The sequence below is a fragment of the Solenopsis invicta genome, chromosome 1 (assembly GCF_016802725.1).
Source record: "Solenopsis invicta isolate M01_SB chromosome 1, UNIL_Sinv_3.0, whole genome shotgun sequence".
NCBI classification, from domain to species: domain Eukaryota; kingdom Metazoa; phylum Arthropoda; class Insecta; order Hymenoptera; family Formicidae; genus Solenopsis; species Solenopsis invicta.
This window is the reverse complement of record NC_052664.1, coordinates 19686786-19705741: the sequence shown is the minus strand read 5'-3', so window position 1 is coordinate 19705741 and position 18956 is coordinate 19686786. Positions and strand designations below refer to the sequence as shown.

Genomic DNA, 18956 nt, shown 5'->3' with positions numbered 1-18956 from the left:
CCAATGGATCATGCATAATTGCATTGCGCACGTGAAGGACTTTTAGTGACTGCTCTCCTAAAGGAAATCCCTGTTATTTCATCAGGCATACAATCGCTTAGAAATTACATTAATCCTACGTAAGTTTTTTTTCGCGGTTGATAATTGACTCGCGTACGTATGACGGAGGACTTTTTATGAGAAACGATTGTAAATATTTTAGCCACGTATTATTTGCTGTGCACGATTAAAAAAATTTTTCGCGATATATTCTCGCTTACAAGCTTACGCGGAGAATTTTTTTAAATGTTATTTTCTTTTTCATTTTTCAGTCTGTAGTGGAAGAATCTCGTTTTCAATTCTTTATACTTATTTTGACTTATTTTATTGGCATTGGTCGATACTAAGACCGATCTTCTTATCCTGTCGTTATAGAATATTAAAACGATGTCACGTGCCAACGATGTTCAAAGTTAATTAGACGATGGGACCTTTCGGTGCGCTCGTGCTCCGATAACGAACTTCTTTGCTGGTCAAACTCTACGCCTCTCGGAATTTTTCACGTACGTTGAAAAATTATAACGAGATAAAGTTTGCATGGAATTAGTCAATAAACGAAGCATCTTTGAGATTCTGCTTGTCGAAATGTGTCTCCCATTTCTAATCGCCTTTGAATTATTAATATCGTCAGAATTTTACTTAACGGGATCAATTGAGTGTCAATGAAGAAAAATGATTTTAATTTTCATTAAAGCGTATGGCTTATGCTTATCAGACATTTTCCATCATCCCGTATGCCGCACGCGACACGAGCAGAATGCATTATCCGGTGAAAAATATAGAAATATGTATAGCGTTTCGGTGTCCTGGCGTGCGTCAGCTGGTGTCGATAGCTTAAACGACGCTCCTTTGTTCCCGCGTAACTGACCGCCATCGATCGGGACATTGCACGAGACCTAATCTGCTCTCATGTGAGGTCTCAGAATCAATTAACCGCTTAACCCTCCTATGGCGTGCAGGGACTTTAAATCTCCCGCGCAATTAGAGGTTTTGCACGATCTTTCGTGACACCGTCATTAACCCTCGACTCTCACCATAAAAATTTTTTCTTCCGACAAAGATCAGGAAGTTTCTTTTGATTCCGATTATACAATCCCCATAATGCTCATACTTATCCCTTCGTTAATTAATAACTCCGTTTTTGAAATTGAAAACTTCCTAAACGGAATTGAATCAAATTTATGTCGTGTACATTGTATTTGCAGATATGCAGGAAATTGTAAAAAAAAAAAGAGAGATTGAGGGTTTTAGATCTAAAAATATACATATATATAAATATAGGCAAGAAAAAATTATAATAGGACGAAGCAACTAGGACAAATTAAAACACAATAGAAAAAAATAAAAAATAGAAATTAATACAATGCAATTTAAGAGGAAAACTAGATATAATATAAATAAAAATAAAAACTTTTATGTTTAGAAAAGAGAAGAAGAGAGAGAATGAATGAATGAATGATTTATTAGGCACTTGTTATTTATTAGGCACTTTGAAGTGGGCAATCCTCTCAAGTGCAGAAACACTACAGATTGACAATGTCAAACATGCGTAGTTAAGACAAAGTTAAGCAGAACATGTGTGAAAGAAATATAAAAATGAAAGAGAGAGAGAGAGAGAGCGTGCGCGCGCGCGCGCGCGTGTGTGTGTGTGTGTGTGTATGGAAAAGATAGATAAATAGCTAGAGTGAATAATAAGATAATACTAATTGCGCTTGTTTATCTTTTCAGGTGAACGGCGACGACGAATGGGACTACGAAGACATCATTTTGGAGCGGGGCGGGGCGGGCCTAGGTTTCAGCATCGCCGGCGGCACAGACAATCCCCATTACGGCAACGACACCGCCATTTACATCACTAAGCTCATACCGGGCGGTGCAGCGTCTGCGGACGGTCGGCTGCGTGTCAACGACACGATACTGCAGGTGAACGACGTGTCCGTTGTCGACGTACCGCATGCGGCCGCCGTAGACGCGCTCAAGCGAGCCGGCAACACCGTCAAACTGGTGAGCTACACCCTCTACCCTCCTAGCCTCGATGCACCGATACGGACGCGTGTTACAAGTTACTTGTCTCTATCGCGATAGATCGCTTTGTTGCATTGCCAACCCGTACAAGCGCTATCAAGAGCTACGTTCAGAAACATCTCCCGAAGTGTTCCCATTTTATCCTTTAACGTTCGATGATAGCAAGGATAAAATAATAGGGGCACTCGGATGATGCTTCCGAATGTAGTCCAAGATATCAGTTATTGTACAATAACTTCTTATTAATGAGGTACTATTTTTTTTTTAAGTATCAATTTAAAGAAATGTGATTTTCATGATTCGTTATCTATCGAAACGAAGCATCAGAATTCATCTGTAAATATATTGGTTAAAACATCAAGAGGGAAAATGCAACTAATTAATCCTAACCGATTAACGTTAACTGATGCATTAAAGATGCTGCGCATGGTACCCTGTACAAACTGACATATGCAAATCCCAAATCCGAATTTAATTGAATCGCATACGGGGGGTGCAATGGCAGCATATTGTTACTATGATCACATGCCATATCATATGCACATCTCAAGTGCACAGATTTAATTGTGCGACGAATGTGCCGGGAATAATTGAATTGCAAATGGTGTAATGCGTATGCTTTCTGCTGTTAAACTCGTCCTACGTATGCATATTCAATTTCTCAGCTACCTGCCGATAGTTTCTAACCGAGTGCTTAATTAACTGTGTATTAGGCAGTATCGTTATCGGTATATTATCACTGTTTATTTTATGCATTTCAATTTGTCGAATATCAAAAGATATCGAGACGATACTTTGGGCACCATTCGTCAAGCACATGTCTATCCTAAATTAATAAAACTTTAATCGTTTTCTTACGCCACGCGTTGTCCTCCGTTCGTTTACCTCGAATCTTTCGTGTCCCCTTTTTTTCCATCGAAGTACGTGCGATCTTTTCACGACGACATTTCAAGTCCTAGAAAGTTCGAGGCGAGATTGACGGCCTTCCCCGGATTCCATATTTGTCATAAAGACGCGTCGAATATCTTCGGCTTATGTCTGAGGAAAGTCCCGAAGCGACGATCACTCACCCGGGCCTTTCGAGATTCCTGTGGCCGTTGGCAAAGTCACCGAGGGATGAGGGAAAGTTTCGATGGGATCGTTCATTATATGCCTCTCGGATATACGTTAATGTCACCTTCCAAAAAAAAGTCCCCAGGCGTATTGCCGCTGTATCTACTTTTCCTTCGAGGAAAAGACCGATGTCGGTTAGATACGCAAAAATCGAAGACATTGATTATTATAAAGACTTTAATTAAGTGTACTTAACAATATTTTTCTAAACGATAAAATTATTAATAATTACGTTCCGATGTTTTAAAAATTCGTAGACAACGTCAGCCCCCGTAAATTATTTCAGAACAACTTCTTCGATGACCGCCGGAAATTTTTCAGGTACTCGAGAGAGGTCGCTCGAACCAACATGCGCGTTATTAACCCTCCCAGGTTGGAAATAACGATGAGGAAGACATAAAAGCGTTTACGGCCGGACCATTTTAGATATTATTCTGACATAAAGTCGCAGCTATCCCTCGTTGCGCGTAAACGCATCTTTAGGACAGGAATATGGTCGTCATAACAAATGCGATTTGCTATCTCGATTTATGGATGACTTGCAATTAAATTTAATTCAAAATTAAGTGAATTACTGCATCAAATGTGTATTTTTATTTAATCGTTATATTCTATTACATTTACTAAATTGATATAATTTAAAGATAGTCACGTAAACAAAATAACGCTCGACTTATACACGTATTAAATGTATTTATTAAAAATTAAATTATTCTCATTTATCATATTTATTTTAAATATTATGAAATCAATAATTTTAAATGAGATAAGAGAAAAAAAATCTGCCTCGCATATTTCAATTTTAATAAATGTCTTAAACGTTTGCGTCACGATAAAACGTATCAATCGGCAATCGAAACATCTGTCAGTGCTTTTTCCGTGAGTTTAATTAACGTACTGAACCACCTTAGCGATATAAACGACCCTTTAAGGAGAATAGCGCCGAGCGGGAACAAATCCACTTTATAAATCTCACCGAGTAAACGAGAGTAGTTTGAAAAGGGATATATCTCTCCGATCAGCTATCTGGCGGGCATTTAATTACGTGGAGATTCATTGTTACACCGGGAATTAAAAAGTGCGCGGTGCTTCCCTCTTTTTTTTTAAACGCTTCTCAAATGAAAGCGACGTCGTCTAAAATTTGAACTTTGTAGAATTTACTCGTTGATCGGTCATCCGCGATACCGTCCGACCCTTCTCCCTCACCTCCTCCACCCACGCTCAATTAACGTCATGTTCGCGCATCGATTTTCAGTATGTACGCCGACGGAAACACACGCAGTTGATGGAGATCGAGCTGATCAAGGGTAACAAAGGCCTTGGCTTCAGCATCGCCGGCGGTATCGGCAATCAACATATACCAGGTGACAATGGAATCTACGTGACCAAAATCATGGACGGCGGGGCCGCCCAAGTGGACGGTCGCCTCGTCGTCGGCGATAAATTGGTAGCCGTCAGGAACGCTCTGGTAAGTAAACATACATAACAAGCCGTTTGTCTTTCGCGTCGTGATCGTTTCGTCGAAATGATCGCCAAAGATTTAGTCGATTGCGATTTTTCTCAATTCACGAGTCGAAATTTTTTTCCTACTTTTAACCTTAGCTTTTGGACGTATGTAAATTCTGAAAGATTATAACAAGTTATAATGGGAATTGAGCTCCTACCTTGTGTCTCAGAATGGTAGTTATCGGAAAATTTCCTACTTTAAAGTTCAAAAGAAGTTTTCGGCAAAATATCTTGAAACTCTCCACAGACCCTATTACAGTTAATAGGTTCAAAAGAGGTCTATTGGAGTGTTTAAAGTATCAAGATAAGCGTAAAAGGTCTAGTAGGCGTAAAAGTTGAGGCCAAAGGTAGGAGTAAAATTTCAACTTGGAATTATCACATAAATATAAGACACGTGGATTGCACGTTACATCGCACGATCAACGTTTCGAGGCGAAGCATTGTAAGTTCGCCTATACGTCATGTAAAAAAAGATGTTTTTCTACAATCGAAAAGTGGCACCGAAAAATAAAATTGTCATTTTTTATTCTAAAAATAAATAAAAAACAACTAAAGAACCGTTTTTCTACGATATTCCTTTTTTCTTTATCTCTCTTTTTCTCTAAAAACTCAAGAGATAAATGTAGAGAAATAAATCACGCTTTTTGAGGCTCATGCGCGATTGATCGTGGTCCTATCCCGCGATAACAATCGATGTGAAAATTATTCCGATTAAGTACTTCGTAATGACGCACGTGTCATTTGTTAAATTGTTGTTCACAGAATTGGTATAGTGCGTTGTGGAATAAAATATTACACTTTGGCTACGGTCCACTTGATATCGATTACAAACGCTTTGAAGTCTTTTTTGATTGATCGATTAGTAAAATTCTTTGTTCCGATTGGTTAATCAAATGCTACGAAGCATTTTGCAGCGTCAAGTGGACCGCAGCCTGTATTACACGAATAAAACGTACACCGTGAAAAAGTTTCAGGACATTATTGTAAACGAAAATTTTTATGCCAAAAGTTTAATCAAATGCCAATTTCAAAACGAAAGATCTCATCCTTATAATTTATAAAATTTTATAGTAACGATAAATGGAATTTATAGCATGGTTTTATGAGATTATAAAAAACATGGAGAATACATGAAGATAAGACTTTTAACTGCCATTCTGCCTAAGTCCGAATACCTTATCATGAATCTTCTATCGATTTCGGAATGCAGTTCAAAACAAAAATAGAAGAGCTTTCCGCTTCGAAGAAAATAAATTTGCGATCGGATAAATTGTTGTGAAAAAAAAAACCGAGTTGTGGCACCTACGATCGAATAAGTCTGGAGAGAGAGAGAGAGAGAGAGAGAGAGGGAGAGAGCCATTTCGAGTTTTATAATTACTACCGAAAACTTCGGGCTTACGCGCGCCGAAACTAATTACCGTACGATCGATAATTACTTTGCCACGCGGGAGAATAAAACGGCAAGAAAGTTCCGAGACACTGTCGTAAACAACTGATTGCGAGTAAATTTCTATGCCGAAAATTTAATTGAGTCTCGATTTGCTCCCTCCTTCTTTATTATAAATTTTAAAATTTTATAATCTAATGAAAGGGATTCGTGACACGAGTCCTTACAGGTCTGTGAAAAATATCGAAAATTTTTTTGACAATCCCAAGAAACGTGCCACGAATTTCTTTCACCGAATTATAAAATTTTAAATTAAAAAAATTCTCCTTCTTCCTCCCCGCCTTTCGTTTCTTCCTTAAAAAGCATACTAATGATAATAAACGCTTCTCTTCTTTCCCCTTCTTTCTCGAGTAAATCGGATTCGATTAAACTTTTAGTATAAAAATTCTTTTAGTTTTTTCTTAGTCAGATGATAATATTTTTTTAAATTCTTTATTTTAGCATTGCTAAAGATAATTTTGTCTTACGATTTTAATGCCTCATTCTTTCGCTTACTTATTATATCGACATCTTAATTTGTGAAAAATAAAAGAAAAAGTAATAAATCATGCACAGATACTTTTAGAAGCAACTAAAATCGATCCTCGAATCTCGATTAGCTTCATTACCGACTATCATCCAGGAAAGGTAGCAAACCTTTCAACACACTTTTATGCCATGTAAAGAAAGAAAGAGAAAACGCCTTTCCATCATACATGTTCGCATTCGACACTTCATCCTTCGGCGACAGTCATAAATCAAACTGGTCGTTCGGCGGTTTTAATCGGCGCTTTTTTTGCGCGACTCCTAGACGGGTGCCTTAAAGGTGGTGAAATCGCTGAAGCGAAAAATCGTAGACTAGCGAAGGTCGACCGGATCTGTATATCGCTGACGGAAGGGCTATCAATTACTTTGGTGGCGCCTCGGAAAACCGCTTTAATCTACTTTTCCTAGCCGCGCCGATTCATGGAAAATGAGGTTTGAATTCACTTCACTTATTAAAAATATGAAATCCGTTGAACCTTATACTTACTTTTTCAATTATCGCCTAGATATGTAATTCGTATATAATATAGTTTTTTTCATGAAGAGCGCTGTAGCAACTTACATTGATGTAATTAAATAATTTACAATTTTATTTATTACTATACATTAAAATAAAAAAGAAAAACAAAATTTCAATAGTTGTAATGTGATATTTATTCGAATTTTTTAATTTTTATTATTCTGAACTGATGGAAGTTAAATTTTGTCATAGAGTATATTATTTTTATTATTTGCTGTGTAATTTAAAATTTAAAGTGATGCGAGCATTCACGAGCGGATTGAGGACGCACTGGGATGTGCCGTACTGTAGTTTCCGTGCTAGTCTTTGCGCGTCAGTTTAATAATCACGAGCGACCGATTGCCTCTTAGTGCCTTAAGGAAGACAATCGTAGTAGATGAACAAGAGAGGGAACGGAAGGAGATGGGTGAAGACCACGGTTGACAGGGGAAATTGAATGGGAGAAAATCAATTATCGAAGATTCGTGACATCGTGATTGAATCGTTTGTGTGCGCCACGCGACTATGCCTAGTTCGTGTCTTAGAAGCAGTCTTTTCCCTTGAGAGAAAAGAGAGTGGATTGCTTGATAAACAGAAGACAGAAGTGGGATATTTCTCAAAGAGTAATATCTGCGTAAAGAATGAATTAATGTTGAGGCGAAATAACCATAAAAATGTATCTTGTTTGACATTTCGCGCTGCAATTTTATGCTTGGGCAGTTATAACAGACAGTTTCTAAATCTTCATTTTGTATTAGCGACGACATAATGTATTGAATTTGAATTTGCAAAGAAATAGACGTTTTAGCAACGATTCAAATTGTTTTTGATCGTCAGCGAGAAATTTTTATTAAATACGAGCGATCAAAGAAAAATTTGTATTGATTCCAGCAGGGCGATAAAAATCTGGAGAATGTGACACATGAAGAGGCAGTGGCGACCCTGAAAGCGACCCAAGATCGCGTCGTACTTTTAGTTTCAAAGACGGAAAGTGGTATCATGCCCCCGCCACCTCTTCCTCCAATAGCGACGGACAATTCTCTCTCACCTCAGCCACGTAAGTTATCAGATTTCCTTAATTTTCTGCCTAAACTGCGTAAACAAAATTGCTACGAACAAATTAATAATAGGTAATAATTTCACAATTAGAATCTAATTTAAGAGAATAGTCACTTAGTTTTTTTTTGTGTGTAAACGATTATTTATTTTAAAGTTTATTTGTTGTTTATATAAATTTATACTCAATATTTTTTTAAAAAAGTAAGGACAAATAAAAAAAAATTGATACGAATTTTCGATCAGTAATGAAAAACTACACTGCATTGAGTTTTATTTTTTCATTACTGGAGTGTAAAAACAGGTGACTACTCCCAGATTAAAATTTAATTGCATTTTGGGTCACATCAAATAGATTTCAGAGATAAAATATATTGTTCCAATTTATATTTTCCAAGATACTTGTATTATTAAAAAGTTGAAATTTTTCAAATAACAATTTTAGACTGTACATTCGAAACGGAGCGTTTGGCGCAATACATAAAAACAAAAAAACGCAAAGACAATCTCGTTGACTATCTATCACAAGCGACGAAATAAAATCACAGCGTGAAATCTGTGATTTTATTTCATCGTCCGTGATTTACGCGACGAGGACGGCCCCGAGGAAGATTCCGAGCCGCGAGTGCGCGTTTTAATAACCGACTCTCCGCGTGAAGTGTCGTCGCACCTAACCGTATTTTTCGCCGCCACTTTTCCATCACGAGATCTCGATCGAAATAATAATTACGGCATCCTATTAATTATTCAAAGCCGTCTGCGCAACGTGTTGAAATTCAAATCAATTGTGGCTCCCCTCCGCTGCTGGCTGGAAATAAACGCGGACGAATCCCCGCGATTTCCGCGCGTCGCGGTGCGGAAATGAATTTTTGATCCGCGGATCTTCTCCGTCAGAGCCGGACTTTTACTGACGATATCGGGCCGTAACTTATTCATCAGTCTCATAAAACGGTACTCGTAAAATCTAGCCCGAAATGCACGCGAGCAGTCGTATCTCTCTTTTCCGTTTATCGCGTGATGTGCTACGAATGCGGCAGCGCATCGCGCATCGAAAACATTCGATCAGGGAAATCTCGAGAGTGACGTTAAAATTCCGTTTCCCGCGGGGAAAGGACGATGCCGGAGAAGTGGAGAGATCTCTTCGATCTCTCTCTCTCTCTCTCTCTCTCTCTCTTTTTCTCTCTCTTTCTTTCTCATTAATTAATGAAGTTACTTTAAGTATTTGTAAAATTAATGAACGAATGTAGAGAGGTTGATTAAATTGTTATTATAAGACAGTAACGTTTCTCTTTATTGTTACGCGAAAGATGAAAGATCGCTTCTCGAGATATTAAAGATATCGCGGTGTGCGCGTCGTATCTTCATCCCGCAGTAATATCTTCGTATTTATTTTTCTACAAACCGGGAAAAACCAGCGGAGTACAAACGCTATAGTTCACCCAAGCTCAATGTGAGCGGGAAAAAGCCGGCTCGACGGCGGCGGTTTCATGCCGACTGAATTCAAATTGCCCCTTTAATGCTACGGCATATCGGTGCCCCGCGGGATTATCCGAATATTTGCTTTAATCTCCAGGCGCAGAACCGGGAGTTTCTCGGAGAAGCCACCTCGACGCGAATAAACAAGTCCGTTTCAAATGGAGATCCCTACTATTTTGTATCTCAATGTGCTATCTATTTTTTATTTATCACCCCGCAATACTTGCAGGAAGAGGATAAATAACATTTCAACGTACAATACAGCGTCGTAAATAACAATAATAATAAATAATATTTTATCGCTAAAAAAATACACACACACACACACACACACACACACACACATACAGGAAAAATGTAAAAGAAAGGATTTTGATCAAAAGCGCTTATTTTTTGAATTTCAAACTCTCTATTGTCTAAATCGTAGTTATTTAAGTACATCTAAAATTAATAAAAAAATTTTTTGTAATTATTTTATATTGTTTACGCCAAGAAATAAAACTGTTATCTTTTATTAATTTGTCAATGCTATCTATGATTATGTTTACCTTTTGTTTTGCTTGTTTACATGTTTCAATATGTTAATATTTACTTCTATATTTATATTTTATCTTAAATACGCTATTTGTTTGTCCTTAGAGATATAATCTCAAGCTAATTATTAATGATAAAAATTATTTTATCTATTGTGGAAGTAGAGACAATGTCAGAGTGTGTGTCGGCAAATGTTTATCGGACAAATTCGTTAAATACAACGAAGTATTGTATGTACTGTTAGAAATAGGAAACAACCGACGGAATCTGTTGACGATTTTCTGCTCATGTACTAATGATGTCCTGAAATTCTTTTCGTTTGACAGGTAAGCAAAACGGGTCCGTGTCCGCAATGGAAAACAACACTGCGGCGGTACCATACTCGCAAGAATCACGCCACGCGTCCTCTCTGGCTCTGCACGGCACCGGAACACCGCGGGCAGTTTCCCAGGAGGATGTCTCACGGTGAGTCCCTCTCTCTTCTCTTTATTATTTTTTATGAGATTCCACGTGAGCCGGCCTCTTTTGGTCAGCATCTAGCAGTCCTTTTACGAAGATTGCGGTGCGGCGTATCTGCCGCACCGTTTCTCTCTTGCGAACGTAAAACAGAGCTCGTTCGCCGGTCACGTCCGATACTTTCGGGATGCACCGAGCTCGCCCCCTCTCACAATCCGTTCGTACGTGATTTCATTTAATGCCGCGTTGCAAGTTACACGAGCGGCTCGCTTTATATTCTATTTTCTCGATAATAACGCGAGTGTGCAAACTCAAAAACGCAAATGCGCTGAAGAAATAGGTCATTTGTCTCGTGTTTCTCGTCGGCGATTTATCGAACTGATCCGTTGTCCAATCGTGCAAAACGTGGTACTAATTTCAAAAGTAAACCGAGTGAAACGGATAAACTGTATCGGGCGAATGTTTCCGAGGGGTAGACGGGCAACGCGAATCGGTGGAGGGTAAAGAGCTTGCGGTAGGGCCGAGCGCACGAGCTAATTGCCGATGGATTAGGGGCTTATCGAATTGGCCCGACTATGCCATCGAGGTGGGATTGGTCCGGACACATTATGTACCTCTGCTGGAGGCTTACTCACGCCAGTTCAGCTCCTCCTATTGACCTGTCCGTTCGTTGTTAACCCCTCTTGAATACTACTGCGCGCATGAGGCTCCAACATTACCGTGTACCCGGGACTGTCCGGGTTAAGGTCGTCACTGAACATCGCGCGAGCGGAATAGAGGATTAGATGGAGCGGAAACTAACTTGGACTGATGTCGAATTATCTGTCGAAATCTTTTATTGCATTCTGAATTTTAGTTATTTCTTTGCGTGCCAATTTCAAATTCTTTTTAATCTTATTCAATTCATCTTTTTATATCGTTTTGTTTTAATTTTTTATGACTTTTAGTTAATATAGAAATTAATTGTACAGGTCTATTTACTTAATTTTAATATAATAGCAAAATAACAAAAGCTAGCGTAACTATTATTATGTTCTATGTATGACATGAAACCTTTGAAAACAAATTCTTGATGTGATATATTATCGATTATCTCTATAAAAATATCCAGACGTCAATAGTTGTTTGAGTAATTAATAACATTTTTTCATAAATAAAATTCTAAGAATAGGTTACCAAACATTTATAAAATCATATATTCTATAATAAAGGACAATGAATAAAATAAACTGATTTTGGTCCAAGAAGTGTAACGTAAATTATACATAATCTTGTATTTTTTGAGTTGCTGAATACATTTTTATTCATCAAAATCTGTGAGAAAATAATCAACATTTGCTTTAAAGGAATCATTTTTTTACTAGTAATATGGTTAAAGACGATGGTGTTTGAATTAATTATTTAATTACTTGAACTATAGTAAAATTTTATAACTTTTTTTACCGAAACACTTGAAAATAAAAGTTTCAGAAATGATAGACTGGATAAAAATTTAAAGCTCCCCTGGGCGTGGGTGGAGCTTAGTCGCCGCCGAGTAGTAGGCGTTTATTAGATTTATCGTTCTAAAGTGTTTTATTTTTAAGAGTGTTCTTGGTTTTCATTGAAAAATGTTATGAAACTATACTATAATACAAGTAATTAAATAATTGGAACAAAATCGCCATTAATCGATTTATTATTAAAAGTGTTTTCTTTAAGATTAAATTTGATCACTTTTTCACAGATTTAGGTAAAAATACTATCATTGTATTCAGCAACCAAAAAAAAACGCAAGATTAACTTTTATTATACTTTTTGGGTCTTTGTCCCATTTTATCCATCGTCCTTTAGATTTTGTTAGAACTTATATTTGTGACTGAATTATGAAGATATAATCTTAAAAATAGACAAATCTCGAAAAATTTAAATTGCATCAGAAATTCTTTCTTAAAACATTTTATAAAAAGAAAACATTTTATATAAAAGTTACATTTTTGCTAAAGTATCTAAAAATTTTACTAAATACAGATCTAAAATAATTTTATTGGACCACCAAAATAATTATGTAGAACGCTCAAGGTTGTTAAAATGTCAAAGCTTTTTGTGTAATAGCATTGCTTATCATGCTTGAACATGATTATTTTGATAGTCAGAATAGAATTATTTTCAAATATGTATTCAGCTAAATTTTTACTTGAACAAAATCGTTCTTTCTGTGTGCATAATTTTCTATTATATTTTTACACAAGAAATTTTTATACACGTTTTTTTTTCTTATTTTTGCAATCGATTCAAAGCAGTTCTTTATTTTAAGATAGTGTAACATAGTGTATTAAATTAATCGCAAAGGTTTCAAAAACATCGTGTATCTTTGTTGAATGTTTCAAGAAGAAACATCGTGCACACCTTTGAATGTTTTTGTGACGCATATAAATGCAGTCTAATCTAATGTTTTATTAATTCTGTTTGTTGCTCAAACAATCTCACTGATGAAAGTGGAATTTTTGTCCGATAGAAAATTTAACTTCGATTGAGACAAAGAGATTTCAAAGTAGCGCGCAAGGTATAACTACAATATATATTTGAACTCTTAATTACTATTCTGGCTGCTGGAAGTCATTCTGCAGTTAAACATTATCATGAATGGAATATTTCATTAAGCCGACCAGCCGCCGCAAAAGTTTCACGCATCTGTTCGGATCCGCTGTCCATTTATTCAGTTTTCCGTTATAACCACGTATAAACTTTGCCGTTCGCGTTATTTTTCAAACACACTATCCATTCAAATCATATTCAACGTTTTTTTCTTTTTCTTTCATTTACTAATTAATGATTCTGTGATAACCCAGTTTAGTGCGCGATTAATCAAAGAAAGGAAGATCAAAGCATTCACTGTTATATCCGTCGCATTTATTTAACCTCAAATAACAAGACTGGAAAGGCGAGAGAGAGATTGGCCCAATTTAAATATATAGATGTGTTTAAATATATATAAACTTAAATATATATATTTAAATGTACATAAATGTAAACATATAAATAATATAAAATTGCGTCGAAATTATACGCGAATTTAAGATTAATAAAAAATCTTTTATTCCATTTCTGCATATTTTTATTTTGTTGTACACATGGTCATTGATTAAAAATTGCAAATAAACGCACTTTGAACTGTCACACGTCAATTAAACTTAATCAACATTCTATCGCTAAAAAAAAACATCTATCTGTTTCTTCTTCTATCCTGTCATTTCGAGGCAGCGAATTTTAAGTCGCGCCTTGCGTTTCGGGGGAAAAAAAAATTTGCCTGCGCACACCGAAGAGGGAAATACGAAAGAAACACAGCTCTCCCGTACTCGGCGGGCTGTAATTTTTATCTCGTTTGATTGAAACAATTCTGGGCGTTGATTGGCAGACTCGTCTTTGTTTTCCACGGCTTCGTTTGACGTGTACGCGTTGCGGTTCGAAAAGTTTTCCCCGAGTAAATTTCTTGTTCGCTTTTTCATTCGCATGGTTCGTCGGACACGTCTCGTCGATACCCTGCCGACCACGCCGAACGCGCCGCAAAATGTAGATGCATTTTTGTTGCGCGGTGCTCCGTGTCGCGACGGATGCTCGCGACACGTTCGCAAATGCGCGTTTTTAATTACTCGAGCGTGTCCGAGAATGCGCACTCTGAGTCGTTGCCTAAGTTACATATATTCGAAGCTTCAATATAATTTGTTGATGACTAGAATTTTCTCGTATTTCTTCTCTACATTTCCGGCCGTACATTTCCGGTATACAGCGATTATAAATCCTCGCAATTTAAAGGAGATTTGTGCCACGCTTGTTTAAAAAGATTAATTTAGAAATTCACTCGATTCTTTAAATTTTTCATTAATTACGATTTTCTCGATGCAAATGATACCACTATCGCTGTACTCCGTAGCAATGTAACTCGCAATCATGTATGCATACGGGTCGACACATTCGACTGTGCATGTAGCGCCACGCGCGCAGCTGCATCTCCGAAATACGGGCCAAGGTCGCAGCTGGCCCGGGTCACGAACGAGCTACCGGATCCGACCAATCTCGCTTACGTGATGCGGCAGCCTCTCCGCATCGATCCGAATGCGTCCCACTGCATCCTCACCAAATACTACCGAATTCTCGTCGTTGCAATATTGTTTACCTTCTCTTATCAGCAAAAAATTTACTACAATTACAATTTAAGATGACTGAGCAATAAAGATTAGAATTCTAAATGATCAAGAATCGACTTGAGAGAAAAGCAGAATAAACACCTATTAAATTCTGTAATTTCGAATTAATAATTGACGATTTATTCATCGCCATGTATTAGCGTGTTGTCAACAAGCTCGTAACTTTCTGAGAAAAGCTAGACTTTCTTTTTTCACGAAGAGAAAAACTTCTGTCACTACTCTTCGGAATTACCATGTTATTTTATTTGGCGACTCCCGAGTACGCGATGCATTGCGACTTATCACGAGCACTTCGCTCGGCTAGCTTTTGATGGTCAACATAGACCTCCTTCATCCGGCTCATTGTGTCGCACTCTCGTGCGACAGGGCAAATTTAATTTCTTCTGTGGCTCTTGTCCCGTCGGACGTCCTGGACGGAGATGTCCGGTCCAAGGGTAAAGAACTCATCGTATTCCCGTGAACAATAGTATCCTAGGTGCGAGAAGGATGACATGAAAAATTTCCTCGACAATTTTGCATTCAACCGGAAATACCTACTGTACGAATGTGAAAGCTTCATAAATTAGGTGGAAGAATTGCATTCTTTTAATGCAGGAATAAATGATTATTATTATGAAAAGAGATTGTAAACATTCAGAAAAGATTTTTTAAACTTTTTTACATTTTTTTTAAATTTTTTTATTCTAATAAATATATAATTTTAGTTATGATTTAGTCAGAACAAATTTGATCATCAATTTTGTTATTTTTAAATTAGTTTTGCTTCAATACTTTATATTTTCTCCTTTTTTATAATATTTATTTCTTTATTTTCATTTATATTATATATTTTTTGTTTCCCTTTTTTCCTAATTTCTATATACTTTTTTAATTTTATACACTATTTTGTGAAATTTTAAGTACTTTATTCTATTCCAAATTTATTTTTTGCTTAACAATTTTATGTGTATTATAAAACAAAAATCTACCTTTTGAAACTGTTTATCACTGTTTTACAAATAAATAATATTTTATCGTAAAATCGTAACGTTGCCGCATCGTTCATACGATACACGGATAATTCCTCTTAAATTCCTGGACATTTTAACGTTTCAATAGGCTCTCCGCAAATTTTGCACTTCGGCAATGCATGACGATGCTCATCGGAAGCCGGAAGTATGTGAACTAAAGCGAGGATTAAGAATACTTTTACGCTGAACAATTTCCAGGGATGCGGCAGCTTTTGCATTGAAGAATAATGGATTCCCTAGTGCGAGATGATCCCATATTATTTGGCGGGATGGCTGTACTAACCGGAAATTTTCCACGAGCTTCCCAGGGAAGTCCCTCGAATTTTTCCTTTTCTTTTTTATCCGTCCTTTTTTCTCTTTCTCACAAACCTGACACCGAGAATTGTTGCATTGTTCGCAGGACACTTCCTGGATTCCTGCGAATTTTCTTGTCACACTTTTTCCGGCACAATTACCTGCGCATGTTTCCGAAAACAATAAATATTTCCTGCTTCTAATTTGCAAAGCTCGATAACAGTTGAAAAGAATTATTTCTTTATTCCTATGTTATCATTCTATATTTCCATATTCGTAATTTTAATCAAACGTTGATAATAAATGGATTTTTGCAATTTATTTATTCGACATTGCACTTATATTATTGGAATAACGTAAGAGAAAAAGTTTATTTTCCTGATTCTATAATTTTCTATAATTTACATTTTATTATTTTGATATTGCACTGTTAAAATACATATAGTGACAAAAAATTATTACAAAAGTGATTTTTTACAATAGCACACTTTTCAGTTAGTTAGATCAACTGTAGGTTCAAAAAGTTATTTAATCCTTCTTTGCGGTAGATTTGTTTCCATTGCAACTAAAATAAATTTGTTACTATAACACGCACAATACTATGGTATGAGCCTTTGAACCGTGCCATCTGCAGCGAAATATGCGCTTGCTCCGCATAACGGGTGCATTTGCACAGTTTGTTTAATTTACAGTCCACGACCCAATTCCGGACCATTCTGTATAATGTATCGTTTGTTGCGGCACGATCTCTAGAGAGCCGTTGTCTAGGAAACGTGGCATTGCGAGACACGTTTAATTCGTAGAAATTTAAACGATAAACGTTTCTTGGAATTAAACTGTTTAACCAAGAAAGAAATGTCTCTCCCTTCAGTTTATTGCATTGAGGAAATAAATCATTCGTACATCCCAGTTATTTTCTGTTTTGAATTTTCCATATAAAGCGCACGCATGAACAAATATAAGAATAAATACGAATGGAATACAAATGCAAAAATAGAAGTAATGTATCGATTAAAAGCGAAAGTTAACTCTGCGAATAAAGCGTGATAAAGGTATTTATTCCAAAAATTACAAATGACAAATATTTTCGATTCATTTTACGCATATCTGTTATATTACAATTAATCGTTATTGAATAAAATATTAATATTGAAAATTTTCTTTTGATTCTACATGGAGGATATCAATTGGGGTATTTCCTGAAAAAGTTAAAATGCAAAAAAAAAAGAAAATACAAGAGATTTATAGAAAAAAGATTGCTTGGATTACAGCCTATCGATCCAGTGACAGTCCATTGGATTGCGGAAAGAAAGTGACATCGGTATCAAGAGACTTATAGTTGTGATCGGTCAAAGGATGCGGTCTGTCGCGATTTTTCGCGAGTTTCGCTGAAACGGTCGTTTTTCGTGGTCTGGTTGCCGAGGTAGTCGAGGGTTAACGAGCTGGCGGCCGGAAGTGCTTGTGCAGAAATGACTTGTAACCGGCAAACGCTGTACTTACTCGTTGGTCTACATAGACCAATAAGTCTTTCTGTGGCGACGGTGGCGGCGGCATGCGATGTGATAACGCTGGCTCAGCCGTCGTCGCGACGCCGCCAGACGTCGTCGTCGTCGAGAGAGAGAGAGAGAGAAGAGAGAATTTCTCGGTTGCGCGCGACCGTGATCGACCAGCGTCGTTTAGCGGCGTTCATTTTCACGACCCGACAATAAGATCTTACGTATCAACAACACCGAGTCAGCGCGATATTGAACCCTTTCCTCTCCTTTACAGTCATTGTGGGACAAGATTTCACTTAACATGGATGTAGATTCCACCTGCTACTTATAAGAAGGAAAGAGAATTTGCAGAAATGAAACAGTAATGGAGTGCAGGCAGTGATAGTTTTTATTTAATTGTTAATTGTCTTAATTATTTTTGAGAAATGTTTCATGTATATAAATTGAGATAAATCTATCATCTAAAATGCAAAATTATTAGTTCATATTGTTAATGCATTTTTATTGATAAATGCGTATGTTTGTTTTTAAAAGATTCTATAGCACGCTTTCCCAAACTTGTGTGAACTGTAACCCATTTTTAAAAATAGCAAACATCTGATTTATCTGGTTTTAATAAAATATGAAAAAGCACCGAAAAGGGTGGTAAATTGATTATTTATTCATACTACTTTATTTATACCACGTTACTCGTACCTTTTAATTTGTTATTGAATATAATTCTGTAAAATTATTTCTCTAATGAGATATACTTAAATATGTGAAGAACACACTTATTTTCTATTTCTGTTGATAATGTTTTGATATCGACATCGATGCCAATCATTTTCATGTGCACAAAAAGGTTTGATAATTATAATTTCTTTTAAAATTTGGTTTTGATTCCATCACTGAAATATTTTTCGACAAATCCGTCAATGAATCATGATCCACACTTTGAAAATTTTATTCTACAGTACGTGTAAACTACATATTTATTAATAAAAATTTATTGATGAATGTGAGTTGAGAATATGGGCCATTATGATTAGCTACAGAGTTAGTAAAATATATTTTTGTAAATGATATATTCATGTGAAGAAGCTTTTCGATAACATAAAATTTATAGCGTGTGTAACGCTTCTTGCTAGCAGAGTCAGAGGTAATGGGTTATCGTAACGTTGAGTAGTCCGGATATTTCATTAACCAACCGGAAGTTGTGTCGGAAACATGAAAGTAGAGAAGCGATGCTACAGCTAAAAACGTTATCGACGCCTCGCAAGACGGGAGATCTAGAGACGTATCGTGAGGAAATGC

At 36.6% G+C, this 18956-nt stretch overlaps 1 protein-coding gene across 12 annotated transcripts in view; it reads left to right on the top strand.

The window, feature by feature from the left end:
* The window catches only part of LOC105201229 (disks large 1 tumor suppressor protein), a 393240-nt gene that overhangs the window by 308167 nt on the left and 66117 nt on the right, over nt 1–18956 (top strand). For 10 of the 12 annotated variants that reach the window (XM_026132840.2, XM_026132839.2, XM_026132835.2 and 7 more), the window contains 4 exons: nt 1768–2043; nt 4433–4645; nt 8046–8211; nt 10547–10685. In XM_026132840.2, coding sequence (XP_025988625.2) covers nt 1768–2043; nt 4433–4645; nt 8046–8211; nt 10547–10685 — 794 coding nt within the window. The remainder of the gene's footprint in view (nt 1–1767; nt 2044–4432; nt 4646–8045; nt 8212–10546; nt 10686–18956) is intronic. The other 2 variants (XM_026132842.2, XM_026132836.2) reach the window with 1 other exon arrangement.